The sequence below is a fragment of the Idiotropiscis lumnitzeri genome, chromosome 1, assembly GCF_059441095.1.
Source record: "Idiotropiscis lumnitzeri isolate Australia: NSW breed Sydney's pygmy pipehorse chromosome 1, RoL_Ilum_1.0, whole genome shotgun sequence".
NCBI lineage: Eukaryota > Metazoa > Chordata > Actinopteri > Syngnathiformes > Syngnathidae > Idiotropiscis > Idiotropiscis lumnitzeri.
The window spans coordinates 42,180,847-42,198,315 of record NC_142391.1 but is presented as its reverse complement, the minus strand read 5'-3'; the positions used below and the strand labels follow the sequence as shown (position 1 = coordinate 42,198,315).

Here is a 17,469-nt window from a genome sequence, read left to right as displayed (position 1 = left end):
ACTCACACTGTGTAACCTATGCAACATTTTATTTTGCTTTGTGAGGCAAAATACTTGATTGACTGGCAAGGGTGAAGTGTCCAGGATGTACCCAACCTCTCATTAGCTCAAATAAGCTCTGGCTCACATGTGACCCTGAAATGATGTGAAATCTCCATTCCTCTCTTTTTCAGCCCTGGATGCACCCAAGGACCTAAGTGTTGCCGAGGCGACAGAAACAACGATGATGTTAGAGTGGAGGCGCCCCCTGGCCAAGCTGGACACCTACCGACTTGTCTATGTTTCCGCTGATGGCCAAAGGGCAGAGGAAGTGGTCCCGGGCGGCTCTGAGTCTCACACCTTGAGAGGCCTGACACCAGGCATGCTTTATAGCATCAGCATTACTGCGGAGAGAGGCCGCAGGACCAGCGCACCATCCACTATCTCAGCACCTACAGGTCAGTAAATACGAATCATTAGTAGTCTTTCTAGAGTGATGTTAACAAATGTAACATCCCCTCCATCCTCTTGATTGGACAAAATGACTGGTATATCAGTGGAGTTACAGTATTTGCTGTATTTGTGGGCATTTCTGTTTGTTTTTGTTTGTAGGTTATTTTTCTGTTCATGGAGGATAGCAACATTTTTATGACTCCCTCCTTGAGCCATGCATAACCCATCCAAACCTCTGTAACTAAGCAACAAACAGAGTGGTCAATACATAACCTTCTGCATCACTTTTTCAGTTTAGGTACATATCTGGAGGTTTATTGATCTCTTTTTAGACAATTAAGCCTGTTTTCTTCAACTTACCGCAAACTTACTTTGCAATTAAATCTGACCAAAATCCAAGCACTGCAATCATTTCGAAGCTGTTTTGCGCAGATTCGCCCAACTTTGCAATAAAAGCCCTTTTGTCGACATGGCCCGTTGACAACATCTGAATTTTGATTTAGATTTATGGTCACACCTCTTTAGTCTCCAGTCAGAATGCGCAGTTCATACAGAAGCGCAAGGAACAACAGTGATAGTTGTCAAAAAATCCTCTCTTTCTTTGAGCAGACATTCCACCATCTTTAAGTTGCTTTTTTTTCATCCTCTAACCATCCTCTATCCAGTTGCTTTCCTGAACCACTAGCGGATCACTAATGACCACAATATCTAAAACTGCATTTGTAGAAGAGTGCAGACAATCGTTGTTTAGTTGTAACGTTTGTCGTGCCCGTTGAAAGTGGTTCTAAATAACCATCGGTTTATGTACAGTATTTGCCCATCAAACAGTCAATTAATTTTTTGTTTTGAATAGAATGTAAAAAATATATATGATCGAAAGGGAGTAGGAAGAGGTATAAATAAATAACTCGTCCTACCCCTTGCCCTTTGTGTATTTCCTTTTCAAGCAGTAACAGGTTATTAATTGGAAATAATTGTTTACGTGAAGAAATTCGAACTATACCTTTGTCAAGATGGCATTAATTTTTTTCCTCATGCTAGAAATAAGACGTAATCATCACTGTGGTAACAACAACTCCTAACCACACATTTCATAAGTACATTTTTCCACTTATGCAGGTGCAATGTTTGTGGACCAAAATTGAAACGTGAGGGGAAAAGAGGGAAGAAAATCTGCCTAGCTTATAAATAGCTGTTCATTGTGTATTTTTGGACTGCACAGTAAGTATAATGGGCATGATGATGGTAACAGTGGTGGTGGTGGTGTGTGTGTGGGGGAGGGGGGCATTGAACAATGTTCATTCATGTGGTAATTGTTGATGTGAGCCTTGCTCCCCTCTGGTTTTGTGCGATTTGACCACGATGAACTCTGGGTCCGTCAGATAAAAGGCCACATGCTGGGACTCCTGTTAAAATAGTGTCGCTGAAATCAGCAGCCTTCTAATCCACAGCTTGCGCTGATCTGCAGCCTTTATCATGTTCAGATATGAACATAGATTGGACACATTTTACAGAAGGAATTGGAGAAATTAGTTTTGGATGGAGGTTTCAGGGATCTACTTACTGCCTCAGTGTCGTTGAGAGGATTAGAAGAATTTCATTTGGAAGTTACCTGCTGAGAGGCAACACCAGATGTAAATATACATATCTATATATGAATGTAACACTTGAATGATAAATGGAGAAACAGACCACTTTCATCATGAAGTTTGCTCCAATTTGTCCTAACATGCCGTCACACGCCTTTGTACGATCATCCTATAGGTGCACTTCCGTGATCTCTCTGAATGGTTATGCAGGAGGAACAATAGTTTGGTTGAGTTCAGCCATGTTTATTTTCTTCGTTAAATTCATTGGTGGCCTGCACTGAGTCTTCCTTGTATGATGTGTGTTGCATGTCGTGGAAATGATTCGAGAAGGGGTCTGCAACCTGAGGCTCCACGTGGCTCTTTCATCCTTCTGTCGTAGCTCTCTGTGACTTTGGAAATATTTGATTTCATTTTAAATTTTCAAATGTATTTTTAAAATTGAGGATTCATGGTGTCATTGTAACGTATTTATTTGTTCCTCAAAGTATGCGACACCTGGCGCGTTAAGGTTTATTGAGTAATTCGACCTCCACTCGACAAACCGTGTATGTATCCAAGGCAAGAAAATTTAATGCTTCATACTATATGACCTATATTAAAAACAAACATCGCTCAAGCCTCACACATCACATCTTACAATTGTGCGAGAATGAAGGAGATATTTGACATTGTCACGGGAAATCATCCTTTTTAATTATAGTTGACAGCTGACGACAGAAGGAAGAGTTTGGCATTAATTGAATGAATACAAGGATGACTCGAATACATTACAAAACAATAAAACTTTATTTATAGAAACATTGACTTATTCATTTGAAAGTAAGATTCAATCAAGTGTCTTTTTTAGAGTTCAAACTGTTTTCGTCATGTGTTGAAATACATTATTTTAGCAATTCACCGGCGACCTAAATGCAATATACTAGATTTTGTTTATGCATAGAAGTAAAAAAAAAAACAAAACTAAACAAAAATAACAATATGGATAGTGTTAACTCTAGTGTGACTCTGCATTTCAAAAAGGTTTTGTTTTGTGGCTCCTGGTGGGGTTTTTTTTCCTGCTGTAGATGGTCGAAATGGTTATTTGAGTATCTAAGTTTGCAAACTTTTATATCTTTATACGTGATCTATGCAGTTGCCACATTCAGCAGGCACGTGAAACTCAAATACCCATCATCACGTCAACACCTTTACCAAACAATTAAGAATGGGTCGCTCATCAGAAGCACTGTTTGCTAACCATAAACTGCACACTGAAGAAAAAAAAAAACCTCAATATAGCTCTGATTATGATCCTATTATGCTTTGGCAGTCTGTTTAAAAAATGCAATTCGGCCATTGCTTGAAAGTTGCAAATCTTCACCCAGACCAAGTCGTGGGCAGAAAGCTCCCGAGACCTTACACACGCTCATATTGGACTCGAATTACAGGCTGCTGTACACTGTTCTGCATAGGTTTGAAGTGGGCTGCGTACGTTCTAGCGTCCTGGCAGGGCTACGCTGCACCCTCAAATGTTAATGGATCATTCTTGGTCATTAATGCAGACAAGCTGCGTTGCATGTCTCTCAGCTGCTTTCAATCTTCAAGTCTTCTCTCTCATATGGTAATATGGAGGGGATGGCTATAGGCAGACATCAATAATGAGAGGCTTTGTTCAGTTTTGTCTTTTGTAGTGGAAATAGCGGAATATTTCCACCCCGCTCACGTGAAAGCAGCATTTTCCTTTGAAACAGCAAAATGAACTGACTCAAATACAAATGTGATACAATTCATGTCAACAGCCATTATTTGCCATTTGCTTGGACGTTCAACACATGAATTCTCATGAACATTTCGGAATGCTGTGTTTGTATGCTGACAGTTAGACCAAATTCAGAAGGAAATTCTAAAAATATTGTCCTTACGCTACCAGCAATCCAGTCCAAACTGTCAGCACCACCAGGCGAACCTTGGAAGCCATGTTGTTGTTGAGCTTTCCGAAGTGTTAGTTGCAAGTTGGACCCCGAAAGGGGGACGCATGGCTATTGCAGGGGGGCGGCTGTGGCATGGCTAGAAAAGTGAAGCATTCATAATATGGTTTTATGTATTGACATTTGCTTAACTGGATTATGTGTTTTTGCAAAGCAGATGTGCATTTATTTTGTAACAATCAGTGAAAAAGTTATATACGTAAATTTAAAGGTTGGCATAGTTTCAGCCTTTTTCAGGGAAAGAATTTATCACCCAGTTGTGGGGGGTGAAAAGAAAGGGAGGGGGCGGGTGAGTGTGCTCCTCATTGTTTGGTAAGCATTGGTCTAACCTGTTCATTCTTTGTATGTCGCCATCCTGTAACTCCATGTTGATGTTTTTCATCACCCAGCGGAGGAGAAGCCCATGGTGACTAATGTCACTCTCAGCGATGTGTCATGGGACAGCTTCCTCCTGTCCTGGTCCGCAGAGGAGGGGGCCTTTGAGGCGTTTCTGATCGAGGTTACTGATGCAGAGATGGGCGTTGAGTGGCAAAATCACACTGTGCCCGCTGATGCTCGCAGCATTGTCATCTCAGGCCTCAATCCCGCCACCTGGTACAGGGCCAATCTGTACGGGGTGCACAGGGGCCTCGTCTTAGACCCTGTTTTTGCAGACACCATTACAGGTATAAACACCGTCAACGCTGGGGTCTTACGCTTTCCTTTACCTGACCTCTCTTGCTGCTTCAGACTGTGAGTGTGATTATATGTGTGGACTTTCCAAATGAGACTGGCACATTGTGTTCATGGACTTCTGCTGTGTTAGGCACCATCCCAAAATGTTCAATTGACAGAGGAGGATTAAAAAAAAAATAAAACATGATTTTTTTTTTCTCCTTTTCCAGTCCTTGTAAAAACGGAAAACAGCAGCCTCAAAATTGCCCTGGGCTCATAGAATGTTTATATTATGAAAGGTGAAATAATTGGCATTTTCCAAGGGACTGAAAACTTTGGTTGAATCTCTGCATTGAAATGAACATGGCACCTTTTGTTCCCGCTCATTTGTGAGCACCAACATTTGAATTGTTGGAAAAACACATTAAAAGGAGAACACAAACTCAGACTAACCATCACCCACTCTGCCAGACTTCATGCCAGACACGCCACTCCGGCAGAGTTACCAATTCAAATTCCAAACAACGCCCGATCACAAGTTCACAAATTCAGGCACTAATGCTCTATTACAGGCTACAGAGAAGTCAGAAGTATCTCCCTTGGACTATATACGACATAGTAGTCAAAAGTAATGCCTAATGACTGCAACGAGTTGGAAATGAGGTACTGTTTTTGCAGCCACAATTGTTTTTTAAATGAACTTTACCAAGTTAAGTTGTGTTATATACAGCAATTAAATACAGACAAATTGCTTCTACAGTATAGTCTTTCTTGGGCATGGAGTCATCCTTAGTTTGTGTGTAAGAACTTCAAGTGGCGTAAAATTTATCTTTATCTTTATTGCACTTGATTTGTTGGAGATTTGATGACCAACTTTTCCAGAATGAAGATTTCAATGGAACAAGTATGAAATGGGCCATGGCCCAGACACACAAAAAAGCATGTTATTTATAATAAGTCATTTAAAGATTTTTTTTTTAATCGTCCTTTAAGATGTCAGTCTGGCTGCGGGTAAGGCCTGAAAAAGTATATGCGGTACATCTGGTGCATTTTGCTGGTGCAAGCCTAGTTTACCTTGTTTGGGAATTTGTCAGACCACACTGCCTCAGGCTGGGCAGTCCGTAGGTGTTATTCTTGTACACATCCCTGGTGCATCTGAGTGGAATTAGTGGCAGAAAGTATTCTAATCTTAAAACGGGATAAAAGCAGGTCTTGGTTGTTGGGCAGGTTTTGTAAACGGAAATTTGGTGGATTTCATCAAGGTGCAGGAGGACATATTCTGAGCTCTGCAAACGTGTAGTGGATACCATAATTCATTCATCAATATGCGTGCATCAAACCCTTTGACTCATTGTTGAAATTAATTGATTGAACACATTTTTGTGATCACCTTTGTAATATTTTTAAAATCAGCCTCCATGGCTGCAGCGGGGCGCGGTGTCAGGGGGGAGTCACACAAGACTCCAAGTGCCCTGGCCAACTTTACATCCTCCACGCATTTAAATGTACTTTGCACACATATGTTGTCTTTAATGAATTTAAAAATATTATTCTAATGAGAATGAAAGAAGCCTCTACCATTGGCCTGGAAGTGAGTCGGATGTGTTCACTCCCACAATGTCGCAAACGCCCATTTCTAATTGCATGCATCTATAAAATACTGAAAGTAAGAAAACTCTGCCCAGGCGCACAGTTAGACTGCCCGTTGCACTAGACTTGCGTTGGGTATAAAAAATAGGGCCCCAAGTCTGTTACGTTCGCATGCATATCGAAGCGCATCGGTTGAGTGTTTAGTAAAACAGTTGCACCGGTGTCCTAACCACTTCACTAATTATAGTTATAATCAGTTATTACAATGTACTGAATTTCACTATCAGTGGGCTGTAAACGCTAAAGCCAAATTACTAATGATACTTTAGAACATCTCAACAAAACCTTTTGGAATCAAACATACACTAAAACAATACCCCTTGAGGAATAAAAGTCTCGTAGGACAAACTTGCATCACAGCACAACTGAACCAATGCTGGGTTTGTTTGCAGTTTCGTGAGTGTGTGTCATTCCAGCATAAATCATCATTCAACATTGTAAAGACTCCGATCAGTCAAGTGAGAGGGGAAAAAATGGGAGAACTGACAGGAATGAAATGAAACCCCTGAGGCTTTTGTCAATTTGTATGAGGCTGCTCGTCTGTATGCATCCCAAGTCCCCTGAAGACTGGGCCGCTCTTCATTCTCAGGCTGCCATTGCCCCTGGGCTCCAGTGCTTGGGTGCCAGGGGCTTCTGAGGCCATGCAGAAGATGGCATACACTCAACACGGTCTATTGTCTGCATGTTAATGGTCGATCAAACCATCTTTTTTCAAGAGCGTTAAACATTCCAAGTAGTGAATGCAGGCACTGACTAACTTAATTATGTTGTGCACAGTAGTCAACACTAGTCAAGTGGAGAAAGACATTACAAGGGAGATTAAGTCCTCCAACTGAAAAACAGTAAGTGAGGAAACTTTGATTAGCCAAATAGTTTTATGTAACAAATGACCGACGGAACCATAAACACATGTGGACAGCATGCCGGATTAGCTTGGATTGCGCCGAGTTTGTTTCACCGCAAACTAACAGTAACGTTGTCAGGTGAGACTGACATATAGTTTCTGCTTGCAGATCCTTGTTACTGCCGCCGTCTCCGCATAACCTCGTCCAGATAACAAGCTCACTTTTGTGAGCGGGGATTCTGTTCCCTTAGGACGTGGGGGTGTGCGGAAAGAAACAGTGGAAGTAGTGGTGGTGAAGTGGAGAGGGTGAAATCAGTAGCAAGCCAGCGCTTGTAAGCTGATGGATGTGACCCTCCTTCTGTTGCACTGACCAGTTAAAGCTGCCGCTGGTTGCTAATGAAGAGTGACAGCTCCCTGGGATTTGTCTGCTCTGCTTCTCATTTCCACTGCTGCTCTCACAGTAAATGCCTCGTGCATTTTTTTTTCCTCATAAGAAAAAAGGGGTTTGAGGCGGACCTCCGAGACCCCCACATTTTGTAGTGTTTTAATGAGCAGCGGCACTAGGCTTTATTCTTGGTTTTTCTGAGCTTTAATATGGCTTTTTGTTTCCAGACTGGTTTAAAAGCTCTCTCCAGTCCATGTGTCCATACATGCCACCGGAAGTTTCTCTGCCCAATTAGCTTGTGGGTTTTCACAAGCACCTGTAGGCTGCTGAAAACAGCTGCTCATCTAACATCTTTTCATCAATTTCCATACACACAATTGTAAGCAGTTGGTTCACAAAATCCTTGGAGTGTTTCCTCCCTTGCAAACAATATGCACAAAAGTATGGAAAAAAATACAACGATGAAACTTAAGACCACTTGTACTCAATATTTGTGCAGAGAAAAATAATTTAAAAAAAAAAAAACTTAATTGTTCATGCAATCAGATGTGCGACCCGATTTATTAATCGGGCTCACTCGAGATTGTATCTGCCAAAAGGCCAGTTTTGGTGTGCACTTCATAATGAGTGAGCTGGAAGGACGACACACACAAAAAGAATTGTCTGAAAGACATCTTAAAGCTGGTACGTACAATGAACAGGTGGTGGGATTAATTTTTTAACTAAACAATTGTTACTGTGGCATTTTGTCTATTCAATAATGACATTTCGGAGCTTCTAAAGGACCTAAGGGCTGACTTTCAGCCAGCCAAAAGAAGGAGTCATGCCATAACGCTCTAACTCTGCATTTTCTTGCATCTGGGTCATTTGCTTGATGTCCCGAGTTGTGTTACATAGGATGGATGGAATTCATAAGCACTCGAGGCAAGTTAATGCACTTCTGGCTTCTCAAAAATTACAGGCGGAATTGATTTCTTTTCTCTTTGTCTTAAACTGAGAATTTCGATTCATTTTGTTTGCAAATTTGGCAGTCAAATACATATTTAAATAATGTACTTACCAGACTATTGACAGGGGTGCTGTTCGGCCGCAGCCGGCAGCGTTTGGTGGACTCTAAAAACGCTGACCAGGAAAGGAGGTTTCGACAAGATGTTTATTGTGTCCGGCAGCAAGCAATTATTCCACACAGAACCTACTGCATGAAGCTGCAGGGGAGCTAAATAGAGGCAGATCTCGTAACTTACACCCGAGACGAAAACAGACAACGAAAAGCGCTGGTGGGCGCAGCCGCACCAGGAAAGAAAAACGAACGCCAAACTTAAAGCGCTTGCAAGGCAAGGAAAATACATAAACGAGAATGGCTTACCGCGAAAGGGAAAGCAAAGTCCAATGAGCGAAAATGCAAACAGAAAGCGAGCCGGCGAATAGCTGAGGCTGAGGATCAAACGAACAAACAATACACGGAGCAAGAAGGGCATAATCAAAACGTGAACCGTGAGCATGAGTGTCGCAGGATAATAATCCGACGCCGGTTGTTTCCCGGTGGCGGCTTAAGTAGTCCCATAATTAGTGGCGTGATCGGAATCAGCTGCGGGGCTCGTCCGCGCGTTTCTCCCAGCTGGTACGGCGCGCGCCGGGGGGAAACGCCCACTCGCTGAAAGCAGGTAAACAAAGCACGGATCGTAACAACTATAAACCACTACTTTATTCCCATGCTTTGAATCTTGCTGTCTTTTAATGTGACGTGATTTATATATGAATTTTTACGAACGAGCTTCAAGCCTACTTATAGTCTTCTCACATCTGAGCAATTAAATTACAGAATAGTGGACCAATGAAAATTTACGAGTCACCCTCATACTAAATATTCTCCACCATCCATGTGCGAGCGGATAGGGCATCCGTCTCTGACTGAGCAACTGCGGTTTGCAAATGTGTGTGCACATAGCGAATGTTGTTTTTACCGTCAGGGTTCGTTCAAGGTCGCAAACAGACACAAATACTTCACCAACAATTTTAATGGTTGATTTGTCGCGGTTCTATGAACCGTGTGGGAAGGAAGGAGGACCCAAAAGCGACAGGTGAGTGGGAAACAGGGTTTATTGAGGGCTGGAATGGGGATGCGAGCTGGAGAGAGTCCACCACAAGGCAGGCGTCGTCAAGGACAGCGTCGAAGGAAGCCGACGGGCAAGTGCCGGGTGGCGCGGACGAGGGTGCGGTCGAGCGGGACGCGTCGGGAGGCGAAGTCGGGCTGGCGTGGTAGCGCGAAGCACGGCGGAGCGGAGAGCGCTGGCGGGATGCTTGCCGGGCGGGATCTCGGAGGCGCTGGCGTGCGGAGCGGGACCAGACGGGTTCAGGTCGGCTAGAGGGGGGAGACGGAAGAGCAGGGGTCAAGCAAGCACGAGAGCACGACGAGTCAGGCGATCGGGAAACAAGACGAGACATGAGCCAGTACCACGTGAGGTGACAAGATAATCCGGCGTCGGACTCCTGGCGTGGCTGGTTCTTAAGCCGGCGCTGATTGCCGGCAACGAGCTGCAGGTGCGCCGGAGCCGACGCCCACTTTCTCCGGAGGAGGGCCTGGCTGGGTGGATCGTGAATCTGTAAACAAACAGAACTGCCACGCCCTCCTCCCCGACCCGAACCGTCACATGATTGTTGCAAAGAAGTGTTTAACATGTTCAAAATGTGATGGTGAGCAGAAAAACTCTTTGAAACCACTACAACAAAACATTGAACGAACACTGACAAAAAAACAAACTAGAAACATAAGCATTTGTGATGTGCGCACACACTTGCTAACAGTGAGATAAGGGAGAGACAAAATCAAAAGTCTGTCCAAGGCTGTGTAGGAGCGAATATTAAGAATATGTCATATATAGTTTCTGTAGAGCAAAAATAAGCATCTTGAGTTTGAGTTTGATGAGCATATTGAACGAGAACCATAAATGGAGCTATTTCTGCAGTGCGACCCCCATCTCTCTGTTGTTTGTTTGGCTACCGACTCCCACCATCCCTGGAGAACAGCAAGTCCAGCCATGGAGCAACATCCCCTGTGTCTCACACACACCGAACAAACTGTTTCCATGGCTGCGCTGTTGCTTGTTCAAGCTCAATTGTGAATTGTGAATTTGCCTCGTGTGACAACAAGAGAGACAAAGAAAGGTGCAGGGACGCTAATATGTAAGTAGCTACATTATGCATTGCTTGGGGGGAAAATTGGTGCTGGTATTTTCAAAGTTTTTAAAAATCCATCGGTGTTTTTTATGCAGACTGGCGGCTATTAAGAGGAAGCGGCCAATGTATGGGCGAATTAGTTTTAATGGGTACATTTAGCTGTTGCTGCTTTTATTCACCTGGGTTTTGTGGTCCAGTATTTATGATATAGACAAGTTTTGATGTGCAACAATTTTATAAATGAAAAATTGCTCATGATCTTTTGGTGCAGGGACAACGATTTTCACTACACATCCAGACATTTATTATGAGTAGCTAACATATGATGAATTTGAGTAACATTCCAAATAAAACTTTTGTTGTGTAATCCAACCTAATGCAATAGGATGAGGGACTTTTGTCTGAAGCTAATTTGTTGAATCTGTGCTATGCTGTACATGACTTTGCAGCGAGACTATTTCTACTAACAAAACTCAGGCTTTGGGATGCTGATCTTCCATAACAGAAATAATCGGTCCATTCTCTTTCTAACGTCAAAGCATTCTTGAGTTCCACAGAGAGCAAAATTAACTTTCCTTTGTCACTCAGAGACTGAACCACAGGTGCAGGATATCCTGCTGTTTGACATCACTCCTGAGAGCTTTAGATTGGTCTGGACGGCAGAAGACGATGCCTTCGACACCTTTATAATAATGGTGAGCCAGGCTGAGAGCCCAGACCAACCACAAGAGCTGGTGTTGGGCGGCGAAGAGCGAAGCACAGATGTGACAGACCTCAGCGAGGACACACAGTACAAAATTGAAATCTTTGGACTTATTTTGGGAAGGCGCTCCAAGTCTGTAATCGAGGGGGTGAGAACAGGTACAGCTTGAAAGGATGGTACTAAGAAATGAACATTCGGGGAGGGATTTTTACTCTTGTTTGTCTTGTCAGCGTGATCAGTGTTTTTGTCCCATTATGTATGTTCTCACAAGCATGGAAAGTTCCAAGTTAATATCTGTTTTATTATTTATTTACTAACCACACAATAAGCCTTATACATCCAAGCCAGCTGATGCAGCAATATAAACTCTCAAATCCAAATCTAAAATTCAAGAAACAGCATTTGTGTTTTTGCGGCCTTGTGTCAGTGGCTTGGTGTCTACCAGTAATCCTGAGTGTTTGAAGTGAACTGCAGCCATCATTAAAAAGTGAGATATGGCAAACTGGGTCCAAAGTTTCATGCTGGAAATATCAGACATGTCAGTTGGCTTCCACTCAGGACATTTACTGAGCTTTCCTGCAGTCCTATTGTGATTATTATCTTTGTCTGGTTGTTCTACCAGTGATGTCTTTGATTCTTTTTTTTTTTTATGGGAAAGAGGTTGGGCTACTGTCTCTGTCATGTAGAACTGGTGTCTATGGCTGCGTCCCTTTTTCTCCCTGGGGGTAAGGCTTTACTCTTGGATTGTGTGGCGGATGTTTTGTCTCTTGATGAAATGGGGGCAAGTTAATCTCCTCAGGTCTGTCACGCAAGATACTGTTACTACTGGCCGTTACTGGGACGTGCTCTGTGTCACTGCTGGCTTCCACTGGTCTCCTTTTGTCTGTCTACATCACTTCACAATCTCTTTTTTCCTCCCATCCTTTATAGTGAAGGACTGTGATCAAGCTCCAGACTTTTCTGCTTTAACAACTGTCTTCTAATGTTGAAATGCTTGATTTCATGCATAATTAGGTGCTCATTGACCCACATGCTCTTATGTTCCCGTTCCGTAGTACACACTAGTCTATGAATGCAAAACAATAGTTTACTCACAACCTTCTATTTTGTCCGTTTTGTGTATCATATGTAATTTCTGCCAGATCTTGGGCCACCCAAAGGCATACGCTTCTCTGATGTCACTGACTCATCTGCGACTGTCCACTGGGCAGTTCCAAGAGCCCGAGTGGACAGCTACAAGGTTACATATGTGCCTGCTCATGGAGGTCAGTCTCAACATGTTTGAACAACATTAATTAAGACAACTTGATGATTTCTGTCAAAAAAAACAACCCAAAACCTAAATCCGAATCCTTTTAACCGCTGGCACTATACAACTTAAAATGTGACTCAAAGAGGACATCCGTGTATTATGCAGAGTGCACTTTTTGTCTGTATACAGATACATATTAGGTGCATTGTTAGCACATACTTGCTTACTGTATTACAAGAATTAACTTCTGAAATAATAGTATTCATCTGAATTTCTCATATGGTTCCATGTATCACGTTGCTAGATTAATTGACAACTGAAATTTTGCTAAGCCATTTTGTGTTTTATACAAAATATCAGTGAAGAAACCCAATGAATGATCTGGAATCTCTCTGAGCACACGCTTGAAGTGAGTGTGTGCGGGGGGAGGATTTTTTGTGTGTGTGCAAATGTGCAATATGGTTTCATAGTTTGGATTATTCTAATGATGCAATGTACATTTTGTGTGGTGAGAGTTCATGTACACTACAGCACCAATATTACTACTCTTGACACTGAATTGTTTGGCCATTCAGGAAATGCTAAGACTCTAACAGTGGACGGATCAAACGCGCAGACCGTACTACCCAACCTGATACCTGGTGTCACCTACGAGGTTACTGTTATTGCACTCAAGGCTCAAAGGGAGAGTGAGCCTGGATCAGATAGTGTCACTACTGGTAAGATTTTTATTACACTGACACAATCAAATGCAATGCAAGATCGAAAACTGCATGCATCCAATATGGTATTCAATTGCACCGTGCAGGCATTGATTCCACATCCTTCAGACTTTCCCACCATCTTAATGATTTATTATGTATGTGTTCCAGCTTTAGATAAACCCCGAGGTTTGACGGCAGTCAACATCACAGACAGTGAAGCTCTACTTCTCTGGCAGCCCGCCATCGCTACAGTAGATGGCTATGTTATTACCTACAGTGCAGACTCAGGTAAGAATTAAGATACTTTGTTTGAAACCGAGGACAATCACATATAACCAAATATGGACACCCATAATCGGTACCCTATTTGCCACATGAGCAAGCTTTTTTATCAGGGGGGTTGGTACCTGAACTGTTTGAGATGTCTCAAACATCTTGAATAAAAAATGTCGATTCCATCATTAAATCCATTTGAACTAAACACAACCCCTCTCAACACAGTTCAACTAAATGTCATTTCTGTAGTACATTAAAGCGACCTTTGCTTCACACAAAAACTGAAATCAGTAACATAAATTATAATAATTTGGTATTAATTAATAACTGTTAACCAGTTGATTAAATAAATTAAGGAATCAATCAATTTTTCAATTAAAACTAAAACAAATACAGCAGACATCATAAGACATTACAAATATGCCGAGTGTCATGCTGAGTGGAAAACCAAAAAATAAATACATGTCTTAAGAGGAGTTTTAAAAATGGACAGAGAGGGGGCTTGCCGAACATTTATCTGAAGGACATTCCAAAGCGAGACAATAGAAAAGGCTCAATGCCCTCTGAGGCACAGTACCTTCTGTAGTGTATGGTCTGCAGACTTAAGGCGAAGAGCAGGTGCGCAGGGGTGGAGGCACTCCGAGAAGTAAGGTGGAGTGAGACCATTTAAAAATGTGAAAAAAAAATAAAAGCAATAAAAGGATCTTAAAATGAACGGAGGCCAGAATTGGAGTTATGTGCTCGCTCTTCTGAGCATCAGTTTGGAGCCGAGCAGCAGCATTTTGGACCAACTGGAGACGCTTGAAGGAGGACTGACTGGCTCCAAAATAGAGTGCAATACAGGCTCTCAAGCTTCGTGGTCTTTATTTTTGCCATTTTGTGTCCCTCAGTGGCTCCAGTGATGGAGCGCGTGTCAGGAAATGTGGTGGAGTTTGTGATGACCACCCTGGTCCCAGCAACACGATATACTGTAAAGGTCTATGCCATTAGGGATTTGGCCAAAAGCGCAGTCACGACAACAGAATTTATCACAGGTGGGCTTCTGTTTCAGTATAAACTAATCCAGCGTTTGCATTGTAGATTGAATTCATGAAAATGTTGATAAAATCACAAATTGTGGTGTATTAGACAAGAACATTCCAACTTGTGGCTGCTAACAACCTTTTCTCTGTTAAGATGTGGATGCCCCTGAGGACCTGGCAGCAAGCAACATCCAGTCAGAGTCAGGCATGTTGACCTGGAGGCCACCACGTGCTGACATTACTGGGTACATCCTCAGTTTTGAGTCCACTGATGGCGTCATCCGGGTAAATAGATATTGCACTTCCCGCATTCAGTCCATTTAAAGATTGTCAAAATTTGTTCTGTAATTTCTCACTTTACTTATGAGAAAAACAAACACAACATACTTTTACGTCATCTCAGGAAGTGGTTCTCAGTCCCACTGCAGTTTCCTACAACATGGTCCAGCTCAGCGCCTCAACAGAATACTCTGTTAGGCTGCAAGCCATCGCTGGTCCCAAAAGAAGCAGAGTCATCAGCACTGTCTTCACGACCAGTAAGTGCACCAAAATATTTCCACTCTAAAAAAAAAAAAAAAAATGCAGATACAAGTGCACGGACAAAATTTTCAATTCTGGAAGTCATTATTATTATTTGTCACCATAAGTAAATGAGGCTCCAAAATATACAATGTGTGTCTCCATAGATCAATGATTCCCAACCAGGGAAATCATATTATATTGTCATTTTTTCCAAGGAAACCTATTTATTTTTAAAATTGAAGAGATTTTCGATGAATAATCATAATAATTATGTTACACTCTACATTTGGACAATCCTCAACAGTTTCAACACGTATGAGTGAGGGGGTACTCATGGTGTGATAAAAACGTTCAGGAGTGCATAACAGTGCTCTATAGCATTCTTTCTTGACTTGCCTACTTCACTAGTGATCTCTGTCTGATATTAAAACAGTTTAAAATGCCGTAATATGTAACATGATGTTATGACATGTATAGTTACTTTTATTGTGATTACAATTTCTTAATTGGTTGATAACTGGCATTATTAGGGAGCCAGAACTTAAGTCGTGTGTTTGTGCGTGTGCGTGTGCGTGTTTGCATCTGTGTGTCTAGCTGGTGTGCTCTACAAATATCCAAGGGATTGTTCCCAGGCCTTGTTAAATGGTGATACCACATCTGGCCTTTACACCATCTATCTGGGTGGAGATGAGAGCCAGGCCCTTCAAGTCAACTGTGACATGACCACTGATGGAGGTGGATGGATTGTGAGTCCCGGACATACTAAACATGTTAAACACTGTCATTTATATTACACCATATGTAAAGTGCTTTGTTACAGCTCCAGCGGTTGTGGTATGCGCTATATAAAAATAGTTGCATTGTATTGCATTATCATCTTCTTAAAATAATAGTCATATTTTGACAACATGATGGTGGCCCCCTATGCTAAAATCAGCGACATCCAGGTCATTCAATTCTACCACTGAAAGGAAATTATTAAAGAATGCTATATACTGTAATCAGTATCGGGTTCAGCAATTCATGTTTTCTGAAAAATAAATGGGAAAAAAAATGACTTGGGCTTTTATCTTTGGAAGGTGACCATATGACAGTTGATGAGCTATCAAATCACAGAAACTCTGCCAAATCAAATATTTCAGTTGGCATTTTTCATTGCAGATTTTCCTCAAACGCCAAAGTGGCAGACTGGAGTTTTTCCGCAACTGGAAGAATTACACAGCTGGCTTTGGAGACATGAATGACGAATTTTGGCTGGGTAATTTCTTGTAAACAATTGATAAGATGTCCAAGATTCTGTATACTGCTACTGTTCTCATACTTTTCATAGTCAATAATATTCATGTACATCAATCGTTGATTACCGCCATGAGTACTACTGTAAAAATGGAGTGTAATTCATTCATGTTCATTTTTACCACTGTAATTAAACATTTTAAATGAGGACATGTTAGATACCTGATGAGATTTTGACTTGAATGATGTAATAGCAATCCATGAAATTGACTGACCAGCATTTGTTTGGTGAGCAATTGTCAGAATACACAAGATAGGTTGTGAGATAAAATACACTAAACAGTGGATGTCAAACGTGTGTTTCACCATCCTTCATTTGTGCAATTGCCTCTCAGGTCTGTCTAACCTGCATAAGATTACAGCAGGCGGTCAGTACGAGCTTCGAGTGGACCTTCGGGACAAAGGAGAAACAGCTTACGCTCATTACGACAAGTTTTCCGTCTCCGAACCTAGGACTCGTTACAAAGTCCACGTTGGTGGATACAGTGGAACGGCAGGTAAAGATGAATAAAAGCAGATGGCCAAATCAAATATTTTAATATTTTGTGCTTGCATCAACTCTCTCGTGTCGTGTACACAAAAGTGTAGTCCAGCCACCGTTGACCATGTTGTCTTTCTTTGAAGGTGATTCAATGACCTACCACCATGGGCGTCCTTTCTCCACTTACGACCACGACAATGACATCGCTGTTACCAACTGTGCTCTATCGTACAAGGGTGCTTTCTGGTATAAAAACTGCCACCGTGTCAACCTCATGGGAAGATATGGTGATAACAGTCACAGCAAGGTACAGTTGATTTACAGTACTTGGGAGGAAAATGAGGGGTGCACTGGCACAAATACAACACTTTTATCAGCCACAATATCAGTATGTGCAGTCTAAAAATACAAAATCCAATCAACTACAGATTACACATGGGGTTCCTCAGGGGTCTGTGCTCGGCCCCAAATTATTTATATTGTATATAAATGATATTTGTTGTGTCTCAAATACA

At 42.0% G+C, this 17,469-nt stretch overlaps 1 protein-coding gene and 1 long non-coding RNA gene across 5 annotated transcripts in view; one reads left to right on the top strand and one right to left on the bottom strand.

Annotated features, from left to right (window-relative positions):
- The window catches only part of tncb (tenascin Cb), an 85,316-nt gene that overhangs the window by 64,611 nt on the left and 3,236 nt on the right, over window positions 1-17,469 (top strand). For 3 of the 4 annotated variants that reach the window (XM_088301597.1, XM_088301598.1, XM_088301596.1), the window contains 11 exons: window positions 174-437; window positions 12,544-12,666; window positions 13,229-13,372; window positions 13,526-13,645; window positions 14,524-14,667; window positions 14,810-14,940; window positions 15,059-15,191; window positions 15,772-15,923; window positions 16,339-16,435; window positions 16,809-16,970; window positions 17,098-17,261. In XM_088301597.1, the coding sequence (XP_088157723.1) occupies window positions 174-437; window positions 12,544-12,666; window positions 13,229-13,372; window positions 13,526-13,645; window positions 14,524-14,667; window positions 14,810-14,940; window positions 15,059-15,191; window positions 15,772-15,923; window positions 16,339-16,435; window positions 16,809-16,970; window positions 17,098-17,261 (1,634 nt within the window). Of the gene's footprint in view, window positions 1-173; window positions 438-4,377; window positions 4,654-11,286; window positions 11,560-12,543; window positions 12,667-13,228; window positions 13,373-13,525; window positions 13,646-14,523; window positions 14,668-14,809; window positions 14,941-15,058; window positions 15,192-15,771; window positions 15,924-16,338; window positions 16,436-16,808; window positions 16,971-17,097; window positions 17,262-17,469 lie in introns of all 4 variants that reach the window. The other variant, XM_088301600.1, reaches the window with a different exon arrangement.
- LOC148344687 (uncharacterized) lies at window positions 319-9,028 on the bottom strand. The gene is made up of 3 exons (XR_015844492.1): window positions 8,888-9,028; window positions 8,582-8,643; window positions 319-431 (listed from the first exon to the last, which is right to left on the bottom strand). It is a non-coding gene; the product is annotated as an uncharacterized LOC148344687 (long non-coding RNA).